Raw genomic sequence first — 22,630 nt, forward strand, 5'->3', positions numbered from 1 at the left:
TTTTTGTAAAAATTAGGAATTAAAAATGTAATCAAATCACCAATGTGCACTAAATCAACAGTATATTCATCCATTAGAAAAGTGATCCCTGTTCTGTCTGTACCACAACACAAATGATGCTCATCTGCAACTTAGTAGATTTTACTATATATTTAGGATGAATAAAACAAAAACCAAACAAAAACAAAAAAGGGAACCTAGTTAAAAGCAACGGGGTGAAGAGACGTCTCTCTCAATTTTGTACACTCAAACAAAATCAGTTGCCTTTAGCCTGCTTAGGGGTAGAAGGTGAGGGAAGCACACAAAAGCAGTGCAATTATTCTGCTCTGGCACAACAACAGAGAGCAAAAAGAGCAAAAAGAGCATCAAAGGCTTTCCTCTGAGCAAAATAGGGCTCCCTCAGAGGAAAAGCGCAACCTGTGTGTGAATACCAGTGCATGGACTTTTGGTCCTCTCTTGAGACAGAAGAGGCAAAGGATGTGTGTCAGTTTCTATATTACAGTTACAGTGCATATTCACTTTGATTATGCTATAGTACAGTATGCATCTGAAATACTCTAAATGAGTTTTCAAAATTTGGTAAGTAAGTTTATGAGAGCTGAAAAACTATATGTGAAATTCATGTTTTCACAAAATTTTTCACATATGAAATGTCCAAAAACCACATGTAACTTTAAAAAAAAAAATCATCATATGTTTAATGTAATAGTACATTTGTTGCTTTCACATGTGATGTCTTACATCTCATGCAGATTTAACATAAAAATAAATGTAAAGCACATATGCACACATGCCCATTGGGCCTGCCTCCACAGTTGTTTGTGTGTGCTGTTGTGTTATGTGAATAAGAAAGAGAGATACATTTTTATGTATTTATCTAGTCTTTTACATTTATTTAATCTTTATTCATTATTATTATTATAATTTATTTACTTATTTTAATTTTTTATATTTTTCAATGACTTTTCAATGACTCACCCGTTTGTGTCTTTCATTATAGTATTGCCATAGTAATGTGAACACCATTGATTCACTTTTTTATTTAAAAATACAGAATTATTATACTTACATTTCTAACTTTGAACAACCTTTCAATATTGTACTTAATTATGGCCATGACTGTTAAGCAAAACCTAAATTTGAACTTGATAGAAAGAGACAGAAAATGCAGGGGATTTCTTTTCTATCAGGCATATTTGAGGGCAACTTGGTATGTAGAAGGGTCCTTTAATAACCCGGAAGTCTAGCTCTCACATATTGTTATGTACATGCACCGGTTGCTAAGCACAGTTATCACACTGTATACCATTATAGCCAATACTTTTGATGTCATTGGACTCTTGAGCCAAAAATAAGATGATGAAAGTGGTCGCGTTAATAAGGTAACCACGCTTCTTTGCTGCAACTGTCTCACAGTTTTGTCACTGATGTTTTTTGCTAACATGACAGTAACTAAATCTCAAATGCATTGCTGTGAACGCTAGATAACTTGTTCCAATGAGGTGTAAGGTGTTGTATTTCGCCTGTGACTGTTCAAAACTAGAATATACCATGCCACTTCCAAAGTCCAAGTCCAAAGTTATCAACTATATGGGTGCGGAAAACCAATACAAAAGTAGCACACAGTAGCTAACTTACTGTGTTGTATGGAAAAGACTGTTTAGAATAGAGCATCCTCAGTACATGATGTACAGCCACAAACAGGTTCTTCATTTCTTAATATTAATGCTGCTACAGTACATCCCCAGATCACTAACCGTACACCCCTAATAATGTATAGATGTCTACATCTTAATGATTCAAACACAGATTTACCTCTGTGCCTATTTCTCATGTTGTTTTCCAGTGGGGGCAAAGACAGCTGCTACAACATGATGCAGTGTGTTGCTGCTGGGCACCGGATCGTAGCTCTGGCCAACCTTCGTCCTGCTAACACAGGTGAGGAAGATGCGCTGTTGGGGTTTATATGATCTACAGGGGCTAGCTGGGCAATATGGGCCAGCCAGCTGCACTTCTGCGGACCAAGGAACTAAGAACTGTACACAATCAAAGTACTGCAGAATTGTATGTACTGTATAAATCCCACAGGGATTTATTTGTAGCATGCTAGCTGATATGCTATGGTTTAGAGCTGCAACGATTAGGCGATTAATCGAGTAGTTGATTGACAGAAAACTAAATCGATAATCGATTAATCCTTAAAGTAAATTTTCAAGAATAGATGAATAATATTTGATGGTTCCAGCTGAACTAATGTAAAGATGTGCAGCTGTTGCCAGTCTTACATTATAGTAAAGTGAATATCTTGGGTTTTGACTATTTACTATCAAACAAACAAAGCAATTGAAGACATCACTTTTTTTTCACAATGAGACTTATTTTATTGTGTCACTTTTCAGAATAATGAGAATGACGATTTTCATAATAATGAGATGAGTTTGAATAATTTGAATTTAATTTCATGATTCACTTCATTTATTTATTCGTAGATATGATTATATTATTGTATCTTATTTCTTTATTTTATATTGACCCACATGGATCTTAATGTAACTATTCAGGATTTAGTTTTTAAACAGCTTAGGAGTCCCTTGCAGGCCAGTAGTTTCAGCTGTAGCCATTACATTGTTGTGTAATGAATGGTTTAAATTGTGAATGTCATAGTCCTCCTGTTCATTTATTGTCTTGTAGTCTGATGTTATCTATTGCCACTATTTGTCAGTTTGTACATCATTTTGTTAACATCTGAAATTTGATCTTCTGGATGTTTGTTCACCCTTAACTATTTCCAAAAAATTGTAACCTCACTATTATTACTTACTTGAAATGGCTCTGAAATTATTATACTCATTATTACTGTTTAAAAGACACAAGATCAGTGGCTTATCCCCTGACTTAACTTCTTTTCCTCCATGCCACAGATGAGTTGGACAGCTACATGTACCAGACGGTGGGCCACCAGGCTATAGAGCTATATGCGGAAGCCATGGATCTTCCTCTGTATAGACGCACCATCCAGGGCTCTAGCCTAGACACCAGCAGAAACTACAGTGAGACAGCGGGGGATGAGGTGGAGGACCTGTATGAGCTGCTGCACCTCGTCAAGGTAGGCCTCTCTGTCCCCACCATTAGTGAGAGATAAAGGATTTTATTATCCTAGCACTGTGTTGGTCTGCAGAGTGGATGTTGCCGGACATTTAGGAGTCAACCCAGGTCCCTTGGCCAAAAGGCCTTAATACTTGAGTAAGCCTCTTATTTTCTATCCACACACACATTTTATTAGTTTATTTATTTTCATAATAAGTGATACTTTCATCACTAACAGTTACTAAAACATGAAACAAAGGGAAGTGTACTGTATTGCTGTATGTATTTATTATATAATTCCAATTGTAAGTACAAAAAGTTTCCAATATATGGGGCAGAGTCCAAAGCTAACTCATAGCAACAAGTATTCATAAGCGTACCTCAGCTTTTTTAACGTTTACAAACAATTGACTAACTTTATTTGCACACACAAAAGAAACAAATCAGCATTGATGTCCCACCATTGTCCTCAATCTTGCCACCTGCCAAACTTAAGTCCAATATTCACATGTGCTTTAACTTTGGTTTGGTTTGATGGCTCCTTAGAAAAATATCTGGGTCTCTTTGTCTTACTAAATGTTCCATTTTCTTCATCCATCATTTGTTTCCTTGGATTTTTTTCAATTTTGTACTGGACAGATACAGTACAGTCAGGTTGAATAATCCCTTTAGTATTTGTCACAACAAAATTCAGTTTCAATAAGAAGCACATTAAACTATATACGTGATATGCTCTTTTGATTGTGACTTTAATTGTAACGACAAGCTTGAACATTAGTACACTAAAACTTTTCAATCAGCAACTTTAAATTATTCCTAAATTATCAATGTTTTACTAAACTTACTAAATTATTTAGCAGCACACAATTGCCTATACATTACATCTTAAGAGGTAAATTTAGGCCTATTTTTTATTTTATATATATTTGAAGTTATATTTATATCCAACCCGTGGCCCTTTGCTGCATGTCATCCCCCTCTCTCTCCCACATTTTCTCCCACATAATCTTAAAAAAAAGAAATAGAGCAATTTAAAAGATAGAATATATTCACACTCATATACACAAACCTACATATGCACAAATATAAATCAACATAAAAACTATTCAGAAGTTGTAGGAGGCCGAGTAATTGTACTTCTTCGAAAAACTCAAAGCAAAATGAACAAATTACATTAATTTATAAAGCATCTGACCATAAATCTAGACTAAGAAAAAAATCCTAATTTTATTTCCACACGTGATGTAAGAGGCTTGACACGTTAATGAAATAGAAAGTTAATCTTATTCAGAATAGTATTACAATAATTATGTGAACTCACTATTGCAATGCTTCATTGAGCGTATACAAAAGTAGTCATCGTTTTGACTCCTTGCCACCACTGACATATGCTTGACTGCTTTTTAGTGAACAAGCTCTCAGAGCACTACTAAACTTCTCATCTCAGCTAAGGTTCATGACATATATGTCACACTGTTGAGATGTTTTACAAGTCATTCTCTGTAGATTCAGAGTCACTTAGTAGCCCATCAGCACTGTCTTAAAGAGACCCTACTTGTCTAGCTTCTTCTGGCCTGCTGTACACTAACAGTCCTTAGCACCTATTTTAAAGTGCAACCAAGCTGCTCAAAAGCCATGTTAGTGCCTTTTAATCTGTCTTATTTAGTATGTCTTGATTTCACTTTCAAAGTGTAGTAAGGTTTCCTTTTATAATACTCTGGGAAAATAGTGTGCCTATTGTATCAGTTAATTAAAGTTTTATGTGTGAAGTTGGAGTGAGGTGCCCTTCAACAATTGGCTTCACAGGAAAAATTCCATTCTTTTTTTATCTCACTTGACAGAAGATCAGATGCAAAAAATTAATCGCCAAATTAATATTTCATCAAATACCACTTTTGCCAGGACGTTGAGAAAATATTCATTTGATGCCAAATTATGTATGAGACCTTGGTGGTCTGATGTGGTGCAGGGTGGCTGACGGACAGGTTTGAGACAACTGCGTGTGTGTTTAACACACCGCTGGCACTGCCTTCCTACCTGACCGCCTGCAGCCATGAGGAAGCTACCTGGACGTACACTTCAACAGCAGCAACAGCTCTCCCTGCTGTCAGCACAAACAGGGTGCGGGATTGATCCTGTGTAACACTTTTCCCCCTCTGCACCTCCACACAACCTCTCATTTTAGCTTGCAGCATCAAAATTTAAGTGCCTCTTATGGAATGGTGGTTAGGAGTTTGTTGTTGAGATGGGAGTTGGCTTGACATGGTGTAAATGAGAGAGGGGGGGTGCTTGGTTCTTCCTGTAGGTCTGTGTGGAGACACGTTCATCCGGAGCTGAGGGCTGCTCCAGGGCCCCTGCATGTCCGCACACCGCCTGGGTGGCAAGGGCCAGTCAGCCTGCCTCAGGGCATTTCGCGCCCTCTGCCTGACTTTCTTTGTCGTCTTCTGTATAAATTGCAGGCTTTACACATGCGGCTACATGAGAAAGCTCTTGTTTGTGTGTTTTCTTGTGAGTACGCACACAATCACACAGTGCAATTTCTGTTTTTTGGGCTCTCGTGAGTATTCACAGTCAAATACACATCTCTCTGGTAAATGATGCAATATACCATCTCTGCCTGTAGTCAGGGCTCTAATTGCAAAGGGCTACTAATTTCCCATTTCCAGGGCTTCTCTGGTCTGACCTCACCGGTCAGACGGGCCATAGATCAGGGCAGTTGGACTCCCATGGGGCCCTCGCAGGCTAGCAGACCTCCAGTCGTCTCCTCGTTTACCCCTCTCACCATCATCAACAGACCTGCACCATAAACAACAGGCTTCCTCTCTCTCTCACTGAGTGATGTCAACCATAAGAATACAACTTTCATATCTCAAATTTCAAGTTACTGCTCTCTGAAGTTGCTTTTTTGGCATTCTCACTAATCTTTAAATTTACAAACTTGTACCATTTTTATCACATTGTGAAGGGTAGTAAACTCATTGCAGCCCCTGTATTTAGAAACTCCAATTCTCCTTCTTAAAAAGTCATGGATTATGGTCACACTTAAGTATGTCCAACACATATGCCTGGTTTACTAGGCAAAAAATGTTTGTTTTTTTCCACCATAAAGTTTACAGTGTTATTGATTGGTGAAGGAAATGATAGAGGGGGGAAAAGAGAGAAAAAAACACTTCTTTTGATAATGAGCTGTTAAATCACCCTTACTGGAAAAGAAGAGTTTTAGCATGAAAAAAATGTTCTGTTTGGAATGTGTTATATTTTGAAAGATTCTTTCTAGCAGTTTGAATTAATTAGAAGTTACAAGATTATATTTGCCAAATGACACTTGAGCATAGATGAAAGAATTTTTTTTTTCTCAGACCCGGGTTGATGAGTTTTAAGTGGATATTCATCCCTCCTTCTTTGCAGTGCTGGCAACAGACCCGTAGCATGAGCCAACAGTGCCATCTATGGATCATTTCCAGAAGCTGACAAACCAAAGGCACTCTACACTTTGGCCTCTCTGAGAATGTTTGGAGCCATTCAAAAGATTCAAAGGAAGAGATCATATTCTTCAGAAGCATTGTTGATGAGGAAAAAAAGCCTAATTATAATAGAAAAAATGAGCCGTCCATCCCCTGGCAGTAGTGATAATGGCAGAATGACAATGTGGCCCTATCCTTGGCTCCTTTGCTCTCATCGCTGGCTGTGTATGGCAGTGTGTCTTTGAAGCGTGTAACCTGATAGACATGCAAGCCACAGCGTACCCCATCCCATCCTGCTAGGTGCTGATCTTTGAACCCTCTCTTTGAGGGGGAGAAATAACAGTTTTGTCAGCAGCGGTGGGGGGGGGGATCGTCCACTTTTGGACATCTATGGTTGTAAGGGTATATTTTCATAGAATAAATGGTGTCCTTGTGTCCTCTGCCAGGCTTCCGTGGGAAGCTAGAATATAAACATTATGGAAAAGATAAGTCTGTGTAAGTATTAAACCTTTTTATTTGTAGTTTTGTAATGTAGATACTCTCTTTTTTATGTCAAAGTATCCTTGTTTGTGTGGATTTTGAAATTGGATTTGGCCAGTTGTGTGTCCACACTTCATGTGTTTGGTTGGTCTGCTCTCCTCTCCTGTGATCTGCTCTGATGTGTGATACAGATCAGCAGTGTCAGTCACCCCTGGCTGTAACGTCAGTCCCCCCGAAGGCCTGCAAAACCCCTCATATTAGTCATATCACATCCCTCAAGTCCTTTATCCTTCTCTCTGTGCTCTGTGACCTGACACAGTGGCTCTTTATGCCCAGTGACCCTGCTTGTGTGTGTGTGTGTGTGTGTGTGTGTGTGTGTGTGTGTGTGTGTGTGTGTGTGTGTGTGTGTGTGTGTGTGAGTGTGTGAGTGTGCGTGCGTGCACGCTCATGTGTTCAAGGTCAGGTCACATCGGGCCTCTGTTACATGATAACAGGTCTATCTCTGTTCTCCTTACACACCTCTGCCTCTCTTTTTTGCCCTAGTTTGCCTTCTTTCATCACTCTACAGTAGAAAGAAGTGCTCTCACTACTCTCATCCATATACACTCCTTTTCTCTCCAACTGCAAATTACTTGATGTTGCACACAAGTAGATTTGAAGCTGTTATTTCATTTTAAAACACAAAGATGTGCCTTGAAAGTAGCACAGCCTATAGGGCACGAATGGCAGTGAGTTTTGGGAAGATGCAACTATAGCTTCAATCACTTGATGTAGTAATAGATAATATATAAAAAGATAGTGACTCTATTGCAGCAACTCTGCAACCTTTGAGCTGATGAATAAAGACAAAGACATTTAAGCTCATTAGAGTGATGAGAAACAATAGATGATATCTATGCACACGTTCCTTTCTGCCAGCTCTAATTAGCAGCACTGTGACATCTCTGTCGTACTGAGACCCAGCTTTGAGAACGATGGAAATGTTACTTTCAAATCAAATTTCCTACCCTGTAATGCATTCGACTTTTCAGAAAGTTCTTTTATTTTTTTGGATAACTGATATCGCGGGTCAGTTAACACCCAACTTCCTCCCTCCCTTTTTTTTTTTTTATCAAGCCAGATTTTTTTTTCCTGGAGATGTCTGGGAAAGGTCTTGAAGAGGTGCACTGAGACCTTTAGACCTTTGTAGATGAAACATTCCTTTCCGTCGGTGTGTGTTAAAACACCTTGTTTTTAGTGAGATAATCCTTTTCTTTCGCACACCCTCTTCCCCCCATTCCCTGTTTCTCCTGACCATTATTACACACACACACACACACACACACACACACACACACACACACACACACACACACCCCCCTCATCCTCAGTCTCTACCGTCGCTCCATTATCGACATCAGCAGACAAGAGTGGGGCCCTCTGAGATCGCAGAGGCAGTCTGTCCACAAGTCCAAACATTCTTTTTCATTCCTCCTCCCTCGCTCCATCTTTCTTTCTTCTACTGGCATCTTTGTCTCCATTGTATTGTCGTCGCACTTTCATCCGGACCCTTCAGAAGCCTGGCACTGCCTTGTTGGGAGTGCCCTGATGGAGATGTATCCTGCTGTGAGGAAAGGAGGGAGAGGGATTGAGGGAGAAGAGAAAGAAAGGAGCAGAGAGGAGGACGAGGGCAGGTTGGCTGGCTGGCAGGCAGGCGGTGGAATCTCCAGTTGAACCAGGAGCTCTGTAGTATTGATTAGGGACCTTAGGTGTTGTGAGACCAGTCGTTGAGGAGGGGTGTGAACTATGAAGGAAGGGGAGGGGTGGTCAAAATCAAACACGCAACCCTTCTCTGATTACCGGCATGGTGCAGCATTAGATGTACATTGGGGGCACAACAGGAAAATGGATTTCTTTAAAAAGCTGCTTAATACATAAATCATGACCTCTGGGGTCACAGCGAGGGTTTAGGAGATCAGATCAATAACAAAGCTAATGCAAGCTTGTTGTAGCTGTTTTGTGGTGCAGAGAGACCTCTAAATGGTGTTATTGGATGTAGCTTACAAGCAGTCTAAAACCGATGGATAATCACTTTGTAGAAAGTTTTGTTTTATTACATTTTCAGTGCAAGTTTAAAGTACAGTACTTAAGGATGTATTTCAGCATGAGCTAGTACAGATTCCTTCAAACAGCTGTCTCTCTGTGTCTCCCCTCTATGTGATAGCCATTGTTATCTTTTCCTTTGGTCTGAGACTGCTTGTATTTATGTTGGTCGCCACAGTGGCAGTGGGGTTGAGATTGCAGGCTTGTTTTGCACATGAGGAAGGATAGCATTAGCGCTGAGATAATGGCACTGTGTATTGTTTGCTGGCCGTGTGGAAGTGGTGGGACAGGATCTATTAGATGCAAGCCCATTTCCCTCCAACTGACGCTAACAGTCCCCACAAACATTAGATAAAGAGCCTAGCCTCAAGCCTTTGTAATTTGTTTGTATTTTTCTGCTTAATGTACTTTGCTCAATCTTGTTTAGCGATGATGGAAGCTGATAGCCTTATCTCGCCTTGCCAAGGGCATGAGCCACTACCAGTGCTTGGTTGAACATTGTTCCAGTGAAGAGCGTGTGTGTGTTTATGGTCTTTTTTCTGACTTTATTTTGATGCTGGATGAATTGTAGATTCATCTAGAGGTTATTTGCATTTGAGATATTTGCTAATAAGTTTGATTATGACCTGATATAAATACACCATTATGGAAAGTGTATTACTATAATTTCTCTTTTGTTTGATTGTTCATATTAAAAATTAAGGGAAATGTGTGATCATATTCATAAGCCTGGCAGACAAAATTTGATTTCTTTTCTCATTATTGTCATTGTGTATTTTGTCACTTTTTCTTCAAAATGCCTTTCGATGTCCTTCCTTTCAAAACAACTTTTGATCATCAGAGATCTATTGTTACATCTTCACTGTCACCCTTGATAAAAAAAAATGTTTTTTCACTCTCTACGTAAATTTTTAAGTTAATCTGAAAATATGAAGTTGGATTTACATGGCTTCCACAGGCTAACTCATTGCTCTATTTGGATTCTAGCCAGTTGTTTGAGTGTGAAGGATAATCCAGCCATTTAAGAAAAACAGAAGTCACTGAGCAGGTTGGACGTGTAATAAAACCTTTTAAACTCACCAGTATCAACAGCTAGTCAGGCCCAATACTGCCTGTCTCAGAAAAGACAGCTGAGGAATAGTGCTAAGTCTTTCAACTCCCTGCCATTCATCTACTCCGAAATTAAGAGGACTTTTATGTTTTGTTTTGCGAACCATTCCCCTCAAGAAATATTTGTGGCAGGCCCCATCACCTCCCGCAGCTAAAGTCATAACCAGCTGTAGAAAAACACTGTCTGGAGTCTGGAGAGTGGGTTAAACCAGCATCATTGCTATATTTTCCTCTCGTCTCTCTCTGGGGGGGGGGGCTTTCATGATGTCTATTGGCGCTATAGAGGAGAGCCAAGATGCCAAGAGCCTGGAACCTGACCTCACCAGAAAAACATTTACATTTTGGAGTGTGTGTGTGTGTGTGTGTGTGTGTTTGTAGGCCAGTGCATGACTGTGTGTATATACATGGACGTCAGTACATGAGCGTGCATGCACCTTGTGGACTAGGTGGTTGTTATGGACCATGAAAAGCAACTGACATAGTTTACCTCTCTGTGGCATGAGACTCCTTCTTTGATTCTGTCCTACTCGCTTTCTGGAAGCTGCTTCCTGCCTCAGACACTCAAACGCTCTTACCTCAGCCAAGTGGGAATATTGCTGTGACAGAGCTGGGATTATGAGTTTGTTTTATGCCCTACAGAAAACTGTTGCTGATGCTTATTTATTGGAACACCTTATCCTTAAGGCCAGACCTTGAATGTTTGGAGGAAGTTACATGATTTCCTGTCATCTTAAAACATCCCAAAACAGTTGATCGTCTGAGAGTGGAGGCACAGAATGACAATTTTGTTTAATGTTGAAACAACTATTAAAATATTGCATTTTTAAGAGCCAGTAATAACTAAACTTGCTTGCTTGAATTGCAAGTATTCATGGACATCGATAAACAACCTTATGTCTCCCCGCTGCTTCTCAACATTTAGTTTTCCATGTGTGTAGATATGGAAAGCCTCCTTGTCCTTGGCCTGCTGAAACTAGGGTTTTGTGCTTGCTTTGGCCAAGGTGCTCTCCCTCCCTGCCTGACGACTGGCTGGGCCTGTGTTTACGTAACCATATATATCTGAGAGGAAACTCGTGAAACGTTAATCTCTCTACTTTTTAACCCTGATGAATTTCTACATTTTCCAGCTGTGCAGCATGGCATATTTATGCTCAGGCTCTATCGCTGAAAACAGCTCTGTCATTGTAAATGAATCACTATCCAAGACTAAAGAGAGAGTGTGTGTGTCTGTGTATGTGTGTGTGTGTGTGTGTGTGTGTGTGTGTAAACTTCAGGCTAGGAAACTGTACAAATACAAACTCAGCCATGAAAAGCTGCAGTAGTACCTCCATTGATTAAATTTCCAGCTTCTTTTTCATTCTTCTCCGGACCCAAATCAGTGCATGCTGGCCTGTCAGTTGTCACATTGCTGTGGGCTGATAAGCGTCCCTCACTCATCGCGTTGCTGAGACAATGTCTCATGTCATATCCTCTGTTAGCTGGTCACACCTGCACCGTGGCCTCAGTGGAGGATAATACTTTCCCCTATTCTGCTTCCTCTCTCCCCTTCTTGTAACTCTGACCTGCATCATCTCAGGAACCGGTCGGGGTATTTAGGTTTATGAGCAGCTGGCTTTATGAGCAGTTTGTTTTTCTTATTCCACCACTCTGTATGGTTGAGGACTGACACGTGGTGAGTCATCTCTCCAGCCCATCCACAAGCACAAAGGAAGAGCCCGTCTTTCAACAGCTGCTTCAAACAGACAGCCCCACCAATTTACCAAAGGGAATGTGTCTGAAAGCCTTTTAAAACAAGGTTTTGTTTTGGCTGATGTTTGTTTTACAAAGACATTTGCTAAGCTTGCGTGTCCATTTGTTGCTTTATTTTGATGGATCAGATATTGTACATAGTGTTTTAGCCTCAGTATATATAAGCAGTATATAATCTTGTAAGCATTGGGTGTAACTTAAAACATTATCATTGGTCCAGACTATATCCTGTACCTTGTGCAGGATCTCTGGGAGTCACCTTGGAGTATAACTGTCTGTACAGAATGGTAATGAGGAAGCTGATTTAAAACAAATAACCAGTGTCTCCTCCTACTAAGCTCATACTAAGCTGCCTGTCAGTTTGGCATGTCTAAGTTGTCAGGACAGCCCAACACGCCCCAGGACTATGTCCGCATTACATTAAACACAATCGCTTGACCCTAGCTGGCCCTATCCCCTGTACCACATCTACTTGAGCTGCTACAACAAGGTCCAACCCCCTCTCCATGTTCCCACCATGTAGGGGAACAGGGGAGAACAATCCCAGTACTGTACAAGAGGCCTAGAGCTGACCTAATGGAGAGAACATTAGAACCATGTCGTGTCCAGTCACTTACTTGATTGATCCTGGGAGAGAGGGACAAAGAGGAGGAGAGATGGAGAGGAGAAGGAGTGTTGGAGAGAAGGGGGAAGGGATAGGAGGCTGTGGCTGCGGCAATGAAAAGCTTGTGATGGTACACCGGTACCCTTGAGCAAACTGTCATTCAAACCACTTTAATTAATTTCTTGACTTTGTCTTCTTCCCCACCTCCCTTCCATCACACACAAGCATACTACATACAGGAGGCAGTAATATAATAGAAAATACGTGTCAACAACTTTAGACTCGCTAAAAAGCGGATTTTGTAATGGAAATTTGTGGCCTTTTATCTGTAATAGCCAAGATCTGCCAACGCTGGCTTCTTAGTTGTCAGAACAGGCTGAAGCAGGCATGTTGGAAACCCACCATTTTGCAAAATGGAGCTTTGTATTGTTAGGGTGTATAATTAAGACCTCATTGTGACAGCCATTGAGAGAGAGCTAATGAGGGTTCTGATGTATTCCATATGAATATGAATATTGAATTTTTAATATTTTATGGCTTTCTAATTGCCTTGGTTGCTGTTAATGGCTTTGACTGTTGAATATTACCCAGACTGAATGTGTGGCATGCATAAGTACCTTTTAAGCTGAGAGCTGACATAAAATAGCCGCATTCTCAAGCCGAATTCTTTGCTTTATGATTGTCGTGTATGTATCTTTGGGGCAGACACATATCATGACTGAAGTGTCTGACATGTCTGTGACTAGGAATACATTTGAACCACTCTTTTACTCCCTTACTAAGATGAATGTATATATAATTACAAAGTATATCACACACACTACCTTGATATAGAGTTTAATGGCCGTATCGTTTCTTTGTGGAGCATGTCTGCTGGCCTTAATCTTCTCCACAGCTGACATCTTAATAACTCAGCCCTCTCCATCCATTTCCACGGGAGACATCCGGATGTTGGGGAAGGATTAGTTTAATGAATTTGACAATTAGTAACAGAAGTTAATGACTGCATGGGGCTAAGTACCCTGATGGACATGGCTGGGGGGACTGAGGGCTTCCATTGCTCTGGGCCATAGATCCTCATTAATAGCTTTTCTGCCTGCTGGAGAGGACAGGGGAAGCCAGGCCAGGCCTTTGTTTAGTCTGACTCTGATGGGGCTGCTAGGGGGTTGCACTGTTGCACAACGCCACACCAGAATTAGTCCCGCTCTTGGCGTGAGTTAATGCAAGGCCTCTGGTCCTGGATCAGGTGAAGCTTCCTTTAATGAGCTAGGGTCATTAAACGTTGAAAAAGAAAAGTGACATGGAATCAGGGCAGGCAGGGAGCTCTTTCTTCGGAACTTATGCCAACAGTCATGAAGAAAGAAAAGTGGCTTGTGGGTCACAAGAGTCCTGATGACCTCTGCCTTGATTTATCGTTATGTTAGCTTCTTACCCGGATTCCACCTCTAATGCAGTCAAAACATCATTTAGCCAGATAGCTCTCATAAAGATTTTATTATTATTTATTATTATACTGTGCTTCATGAGCTACCTTGTCGCTTTGTCAAGTATTCCCACTATAAACCATTTTGATAAATTTTTCAGCCACCATAAAATCAAAGTTTGTATTTTTTATGGCATCATGAATACACATGAAACAATTCCCATAAAATCCATCAATTCATATTTATACATACATATACCATTTCTTCACAATAATTTATCCTACCTTTCCCAGAGAGGATGAGAAAGTATGTCTAGAATTTGTAAAATCGTGTCCAGAGCAGCATTAGCTGCCCCCTCATTCCTGCCTGTCTCCTGGTGATAACTATAATAGCGACAAAAATATAACTGCATCCAAAAATAATCATTTTCCAAAGCTGTTTGCCAAAAGGTCTACTAGCTAGAGTCTCCATTGAAAATAAGGGAATGTGTGAGAAATTCGTCTTGTGTTATCATTAGTGGCGACTATGCCTGGGTATTATAAGGCTGCATGATGTAATGTAATGAGAGCAAGTGAAAAGAGAAGCTATTTAATTGGTCGAGGCTGAGTTGACCCCCAGAGGCCCAAGTACCTACAACAGTCTGCCTCCAGAGAGAAGTGGAGTTAGAGAGACAGAAACACAAGACGAGGATGTTGTTTGCTGTTGCTCTGATGCTCTGTTATTCTGTCAGGCCAAGTCTGGTCCTGCCAAGTTTAAAGCCAAGGGACCAAATTGGTGTTGATGTAGCGCGCTCCTTAACCACTCTCATTCCTATCTCTTTTCCTCTTTCTCTCTGTCTCTCCTTATCCCACTCTTTACCTCCTAATATGCCTCTTTAGGAAGTGACAGTTGTATTTAGGGAAAAGGTTATCATTGTATTAGAATAGAGTGCTGGCCCTGAGGCTTACCTAGAATTACATGACACTGCCTGCAGCCCCCTTCGCTCTGTGCTGGGCTGAAATGTTATCAGTCCGACTTAATTACTGTCACTGGGCAGTGGAATTGACTGTAATGTATATTCCAGTGTTGGACACAGAGAGATATTAAAACTTGAGTACTAGTGAATCCCAAGTTCTTAAGATCTCTTGGTGTTTAACTTTAGGTCAAAGAGTTAAATTCTAGCTGTGTATTTGTCTGTATGTGTTTAGCTTCAGCTTTTTACCTCCCATCCTCTGCTGCACCGTAAACACCACACACTCACATGCACGTAACCACACACACACAGAGCACATCCTTTATCTGATTAGCTGGCACGCCTACGTGAAGCTCTGTGTGTGTGTGAGTGTGTGAGTGTGTGTGTGTGTGTGTGTGTGTGTGTGTGTGTGTGTGTGTGTGTGTGTGTGTGTGTGTGAGAGAGAGAGAGAGGCACAGTGTGTTGCAGCGCAGCGTCAGGCCCCAGGCAGGGCATGGATTTCATTTAGGAAAGTATCAAAGGTTTACACGCTGTTCGCTTTAATCAGCATGTTTATCAGGCAGAGAAAAATTGCAGGAAGGGACCACAGGGAGAAGGGGGGTTATCTTAAGGACCAGTAGCCAGGGAAATTGATAATGGCTACAAGGTAATTTACTGGAGACTTGTGCATCCCTCCACTGCTTCTACCCTTGCCTCTCATTCTAATTACAGCCCATGTAATGTTCTAATGAATCTGCAGGTGTGTGTCTGTAGGGGAGGGGCATGAAGGTAGGACAGGGGGTTGTGATGTATGTCTATGTATGTATGTGTGTGAGCATGCAAGAATTGCTTGCACCTATGTGTGTTTGTTTGTGTGTGTCACTCCGGATCAAGCATGTTTTTGTGAGAGAAGATTGAACGCATCTCAAGGCTGTGTCAGTATCTCTCGAGTGCATAGTTGTCTCACTGTTTCTGAAATATGAATATGATATGAAAAGCAATTAGATTAGCCCTCAGCAATATTAAAGATACATGCCACTCACAGACACAATACTCCACTGATACTTCAAGTTGTCACTGTGGTTCCGTCTTCCAGTTGGATAATGTAGAGGATGGAAGCTGCGACCAGACACACACATCTTCCGCTCACACTAAACTGTCGATAAGGTCCAGGAACTGCCTCTAGTTGTGCTGGTGCCTCCAGTCACACACTCACATGTACGCATAAACACACACGTTCACTCAGATGAGCCATGTACACAAACCTCCAGGGGATATGGGCTGGACCATAAAGGCCTTGATACGACCAGAGTGTAAACATCCCCACAGAATTGCGGTCCAATGAAAGGAAAGAGCCGTCAGGAATTTGCGTTTCTGTTTCAGTCTGTGTGTGTGTGTATATGTTTACATGTGTTTGTGTGGTTTTGTTCAGATAACACTCTGGGATACCATCGTAGGTTGAGCAAGGAGTATTTGGCCCCATGGGACAGTGAAATCATACTGCCGGTACAATGCACGTTGCACATACTATATAATGGAAAAGGCAAGAAATCTGCGTTGTTGAGTTTCCTCCATCTTTTCCACCCCACAGGAAAAGGAGGGTGTTGAGGCAGTGTCTGTAGGTGCCATTCTCTCCGATTACCAGAGGGTCCGTGTGGAAAATGTGTAAGTCGAACACACGCGCACACTCATGATCCAGACCACACTTTCTAACTAAAGTGCACACACTGCGTTTAGGCCTCTGAACTTGAATGACGCACACTCTGTGGTCCACTGAAGGAAAAGAGTACATCCTCTGTAGTCTTTACCTCATTGTGTGTTCCAAACTTGGACTGAGTTTTGTTTAAACACATACACACACACACACACACACATATACACACTGAGTTTGTTTATGCCATTTTATTTAGACTAGCTTCGATTTTATGGTGTGGCTCTGTTTTTATGGAGCAATGATTTCAAGAAAGGAATGAAACTGATAGTTTCATAATTGTAATGTGATTTTGTTCATATAAAAATGCACTTTCCCATTTTGGGTGAAACACAACAGTCTTATTCGCAGAAAGATGAGATGGTTTCCTTGTGACACAGATACCCATATGTCTTTCTTATTCTTGTTTTATTCTTTCTCACTTTGTTTTTCTTTGCCTTCCGTCCTCTCTCTTTGTTCTCTCGTGTTCTAAACTTACACAGACTGGACACATTGCAGCACAAAAGCTCTCTTCTTATTAACAAATCCTGCTGTCAGTCAGCTATTGTTTCCCCTCATACACACTAGCTGCATACACATAAACATCTCAGGCATTTCTTGAGCAGTCGACATTTATGTGCAGACTTTTTGGCTCCAGTTACCTGCTGTGGATGTGTGTTTTCACATGAGTTTATGCGACAGACAAGCCACAGCTTAAGATGGAGTTCTTGTGTTTGTCTTGTCTTTGAATAAAGCCACTGGCAGTGGTGGCAGGTGGGAGCATGTCCTGCTGGCCTATCAGGGTGGCAGCCTTCCCACAAATGGAGAAGGTGCCCAGCCCAGTTGGCTTTGAAGTTGTTCTGAAGCTGGCAAATATTCAGTATTAACCACATTGCATCTCCTTCTCTTTCTACATCCTACTGCTCTCCCTCTTCCCTTTCACCTGTTCCCCAGATGTTTGCGGCTAGGTTTGCAGCCCCTGGCCTACCTGTGGCGCCAAGACCAAGAGACCCTGCTCTCTGAGATGATATCATCTGACCTCTATGCTCTCCTCATCAAAGTTGCCGCCTTCGGTGAGTTTGTGCCTCACTCTTTTGTGTCTCAGGCAGCTGGTGAGCAGTCTGATGTTCCCTCCTTTCTGGTCACGCTTTTTACTTGGTTGGTTGTGGTGTTGGGCATGGGGATCGAAGGGACAGAATTTGGATAAGTGAGGGATAGGAGGAGAAAGGGAGGTGTAACCAGAGAGAAAACAAGAGACAGGCAGAGTAATGCCCTAATCATTAATCTGTGGCTTAGCAGCGGTGTTGAGACTTGTGCCAGCGGCGAAGGTATTGAAGCAGAGAACAATATAAAAAGATAAGAAGCACAGAGGGAAGAGGTGTGAGGGAAGTGCGCAGTGATATTCGGTGGGTGGGTGTTGGGAGGTGGGAGGGTTGGCAGTTGAGAAATAATCACAGGTGATTGCCCCGCACAATAATGCAACCTGTCAATAAGCGACGCATGTCCCCATTGTGGGAGAGAAACACTGCATTCTCTGCTCATGCATAGCTCAGAATACACGGTCCGTGAAGCGAAGATTAAAATCTCTCATTTACGTTTTTCAACTGCTTCAACACTGAGGGAAGAGGTTAATGTGGTGTCACCTGCTCTCTACCTGCCTGTTTTGGAGCCCGAGGACAGGAAGATCAGATTACTGAAAAACAGGAGAGAGTAAAAAAAAAAAAGTTTTCTTTTTCTTTTCTTGGGTACATGATGTTAAGATTTCTACCTGTATCTACTTGACAGTGCAGCCAGATCCCTTTTGATGGTGCCAGTGATAAATGATAATTACAGCTACAAATGGTTCTTTTTACTCTCAAACTATTCATGGCGATAGATCATCATGTAGACACTATTTACGTGATGTTAAGTGCTTGTTGTCACCTTTGGTAGCAATCAGTCGAAAAGGGGTCCACGGCTGACTGATGACCCGCAGAGCTGAGCAGCGCGTTCAAGACATTCTGCATGTCTTTCAACACTGTTCAAATAACCTCTCATGGAATGCACTTGTCAAGCCATTTATCTTTGGTACTTTATTTGCTGGACCCATTTCTCATTTTTAATGGTCTCATGATAAAGGACTTTTTGGTAATAAATAATATAACTTGTCAGATGCCCGTCAGAGGAGAGATGATGTCAGAATCCATGTTTTCGAGATTTGTTTTTTTCTGTGGGATTCTAATTATTGTTTACCAGTCAAAATTAAGTTTTACTTCCATTACACTTGTAACCACATAAGATCTAAGTCTGCATTTAACATGAATTGATCATAATGTCAAATTACCCTCCTGAAATAACACACATAAAGGAAAACCACACCTTAAAGACCTCAGTCACCTTGTAACCCAGCTACCTTCGCCAAGCTTTCTACTCTAAACACAACTTCATCTAAAAGCAAATTCTCAACAAAAGATTATAATTAGAAAGGAAAATCACCTCGGGTGCCTTTGAGTGTGTATCTTGGCCTCCCACTGTAGGCGTTTGTGTGAGTATGTGTGCATGTGTGTTTTGGCTACAGGTAAAAAGAAAAGATCTTATCAGCCCTGACTCCTCACCTGTCCCGAGGCGGTGGTAATTAGAAAGGAGAGAATTGAATAGGGGTGCAAGCGCCCAGGGCATTTTACGCAGCACTCATATAATTGCAGCTTTGGTGGGAGCAGGTCTGAGCAGTGTGGTGTGCTGTTTAGGGGAGATTGGGTGACAGAAGGGCATACCTGGTGGCCTTTGGTGTTTTGTGTGTGTGTGTGTGTGTGTGTGTGTGTGTGTGTGTGTGTGTGAGCGAGAGAAAGAGATTTGGAGGGATTTACTTGTGCAGACCTCACGAGAAGGAAAAAAACAACTCTCACAGGGCAAAGGTTAAGTCTGCATTTGTAGTGACAGCCAAAACAGCTTATGATATTCTGTGGTAGTATGAAATGGGTTTTGGTGGGCTCTGAATAGTGAGAAGTCATTCAAGATTAATATTCCTTCATTAGGCACTCAGAAAGACAGGTGGAAATTAGCAGTGAATGGATAAAGAAAAAAAAAACTTTCTTTCTTAAGGGAGGATATATTCCTTGATGACAAATCCCTGTAGTGAAAAGACAGCTGTCCAAATGCAGGATGATCCTCTAAGTGAATTCTCTAGAAGTGTTCATTTGCGTGCAGCAGCCTAAAACCACAAAATAGAGAAAGAGGATTTTAGTCTTTGAAGATGGCAAATTGCATGTAGTGAAGTAAGTTCAACTATCTGAGTCTAAGCCTATGAATGTCACAAAATGCTTCTAATTAGCAAAAAAGCATTTCTCTCAAAGGGAAATGCATATTTTTGTTGGGAAACTTGTCTCTTTGTAATGCAATATCTCTTCAGCTAACCGTGGTAATTGGTAATTTCAAAAGCTACTATTAAATATTCATGTAATTAGTTAATTGATTGATTAGTGCAGGTGTATATGAGGGCACAAGTTCAGTGGTTAATTGGTCCTCAGCTCCAGAGATAATTGGCATGTGTGAAATCAAGGTCTATCTGCTGGAAAACCTTTTATCACTGCATGATCTTTTACCCTTCACACGAACATAGCCTTTGTGCTATGAAGAAGGGAATTTATGTCACAAATTTGCTTTCACTGATCACCTCACCCACTTAAGGACATTGAATATAATTTAATATTCACTTAAAGGACAATTCATGTTCAAAGACATTAAAAAAAATTTACCACATTTTTTTCAATGTGAAAGTCAATGAATAGACAATTTAAATAGCATTCTTCCTGTTATTTAAAGAAACTTGAAAATAATGCAAAATACAACCTGTTTTTTTTTTATTACCTACTCTTTATAAAGGAATAATTGGGCAATAGTGCTGAGGCACATAGATATGAGAAAAGTTTTAAAGAAACAATACCAGGCATAAAATATTTTTACAAGATTGAAGCATGATGATTAGGATTCAGACACTATATTAGCAGTCCCTGCAAAATGACAAGATGCAATTTGCTCCTGAAATGAAGTGTGCTGTCCTCTAACCCAGGCCAAATTAACTTTTAGTCATTTCAGTCAATCAATTCATGTTATACGCTGTTGACATTTTTTGTACCACAGTAGAGCTCTGAGGCACTACTTACACATTTAATGAGGTTTTAAGCCAGCTACAGTGAATGACAGACTCGTGGTTTCTGATTTTAGGATATATTATTTTTACTGGGGTCACACGTTTAGCCTGCTGGTTATGGTTGGGTTCAATTGCTTTCTGTTGAGTAAGTTCAAAAACTTTTAGAACACAATCAAAATTGGAGTCAGGTCATCTAAATAATAAAAAAATTCTTAAGTCACTTACATCTGCAACTAATATCCGCTTTATAAAATGTCCAAAAATAGTAACAAATCACATTTTTTTACTATCACAATAATAAATAATATAAAATAAAAAAAAGCCCAAGGTGACGTCTTCAAATAACTTTGTCTAAAACCCAAATATATTCAGTTTACTGTCACAAAAGATAGATTTGTTTGGCAATTGGCTATCCTCACAATGGAGAAACAGGAACCAGAGAATTTTTAGCATTTTGGCTTGAAAAGATGAATCACTAATTGAAACAGTGGTCAATTAATTTTCAATTTATAGACTTTTTTCATGACTCTTACTTTTTTGGGTGGTATTTTTGCCTTTATCAGATGGCAAATGATAGAGAGCTGATAGGAAAGCAGGGTATAGAGTGATGGGGAAAGGATGACACTCAACAAGGTTGTGATTACTTGGTCAGCACCTTAAACCCTTCATTGTTCTTACCCCTTGCTTGTTAATGAAAATCAATAACATCCAGATTACTACTAAAATTTTATTTAAAAAAATACAATCTCAACAAGAGAATATACACAAAAGCATAACTGAAGTTAAGTACATAGACAACCGTTTTACCTGCTAGCCCTATGACCCTTTCTTGCCAGTACATTCAAATTGATGGTTTTTTTTACAGTTAGTCAGGGGAAACAGCCTTAAACAGTTTAAGTACGATGACCAGTAACTGTTTCTTTTTTTTAAACCGCCTGCCACACATTGGACCTTCGTGTGAATTCCCTTAAAACTGAAAAAAATTGCAGAGGTTAATTTTGTCCAGTTAAGTACTGTATGGTTGTAAGTACTCCCAGTTTCTGCTTTTTGATTTGTTGGACTGAAAAGATTTCCTCTTGATATGATTGCTACACAATTCTTGCTGCCTTTTATTCTGTTCACAGACACAGAATTTCAGATAAGAGCCTGACAAATTTCACATATAACCTTAATCTTATCATCCTTTGTACGGTGCTGCCTCCCTCCCCTTCTTTCTTTCTTTCCGTTCTGTATTTCTCTCTCACTCTCTCTCTCTTGCGAAGATTAGGTGATAGTGAACAGCTATTGTTTTGGCGGGGGTCTTTGAGAGCGTTGTTTAAAGGCTGATGCAGCTCACCTACTAGGGAGGAGATGCTCATTTCATCCATTTAAAGGCTAAAATGTTACACATCATGAATCCAATTTTCTCTGCCTTTTCTCTCTGAAGGCAGGGATTAAAGCCGAGCTGTCAGCTGGCACGCCAGATCTTAAGACAACCCGCGGATGTCTGCGATACTGCGCTCAGCTCAGCTCAGACAGTATCTAGAATCTCTCGGCATTTAATTTAGCATTAGGCTCAGTAAGAAAAATCACAAGCAGTTTCAATTAAATAGGTAACTCACTGCTGTGGGTTTAAATGAATCAGCTTCTTCAGGTGGGAAAAGGCCAATCGTGATCGTTAAAAATAATTAGTTCAAAAATTGCCAATGACTTCTATCAGGGTAGCGGTGAGAGCATTTTCTGTAGAGTTCAGAAGGAGATATGTTTTTTATCTGAAAGCTTTGCCTTTTGGTACAAGAATTGACTTGAAAAAGTGATTGTTTTTTAAGCAGAATCAAAGGGTTTTTCCAGATTTCACTTGTTATTGTAAGCTTTCTGCTATATGGTTAACTTGTATTGTG

The 22,630-nt window shown here is 40.5% G+C and overlaps 1 protein-coding gene across 2 annotated transcripts in view; it reads left to right on the plus strand.

Moving 5' to 3' along the window:
* Positions 1-1,226: 1,226 nt before the first annotated feature.
* dph6 (diphthamine biosynthesis 6) overlaps positions 1,227-22,630 on the plus strand; it is a 56,611-nt gene continuing 35,207 nt past the window's right edge. Inside the window, exons 1-5 of one of the 2 annotated variants that reach the window (XM_044167204.1) lie at positions 1,227-1,382; positions 1,847-1,938; positions 2,922-3,106; positions 16,523-16,596; positions 17,576-17,694. In XM_044167204.1, coding sequence (XP_044023139.1) covers positions 1,357-1,382; positions 1,847-1,938; positions 2,922-3,106; positions 16,523-16,596; positions 17,576-17,694 — 496 coding nt within the window. In that variant the 5' untranslated portion in view covers positions 1,227-1,356. Of the gene's footprint in view, positions 1,383-1,846; positions 1,939-2,921; positions 3,107-16,522; positions 16,597-17,575; positions 17,695-22,630 lie in introns of those variants that run through there. The other variant, XM_044167205.1, reaches the window with a different exon arrangement.

The sequence above is a fragment of the Siniperca chuatsi genome, linkage group LG15, assembly GCF_020085105.1.
Source record: "Siniperca chuatsi isolate FFG_IHB_CAS linkage group LG15, ASM2008510v1, whole genome shotgun sequence".
Taxonomy (NCBI): Eukaryota; Metazoa; Chordata; class Actinopteri; order Centrarchiformes; family Sinipercidae; genus Siniperca; species Siniperca chuatsi.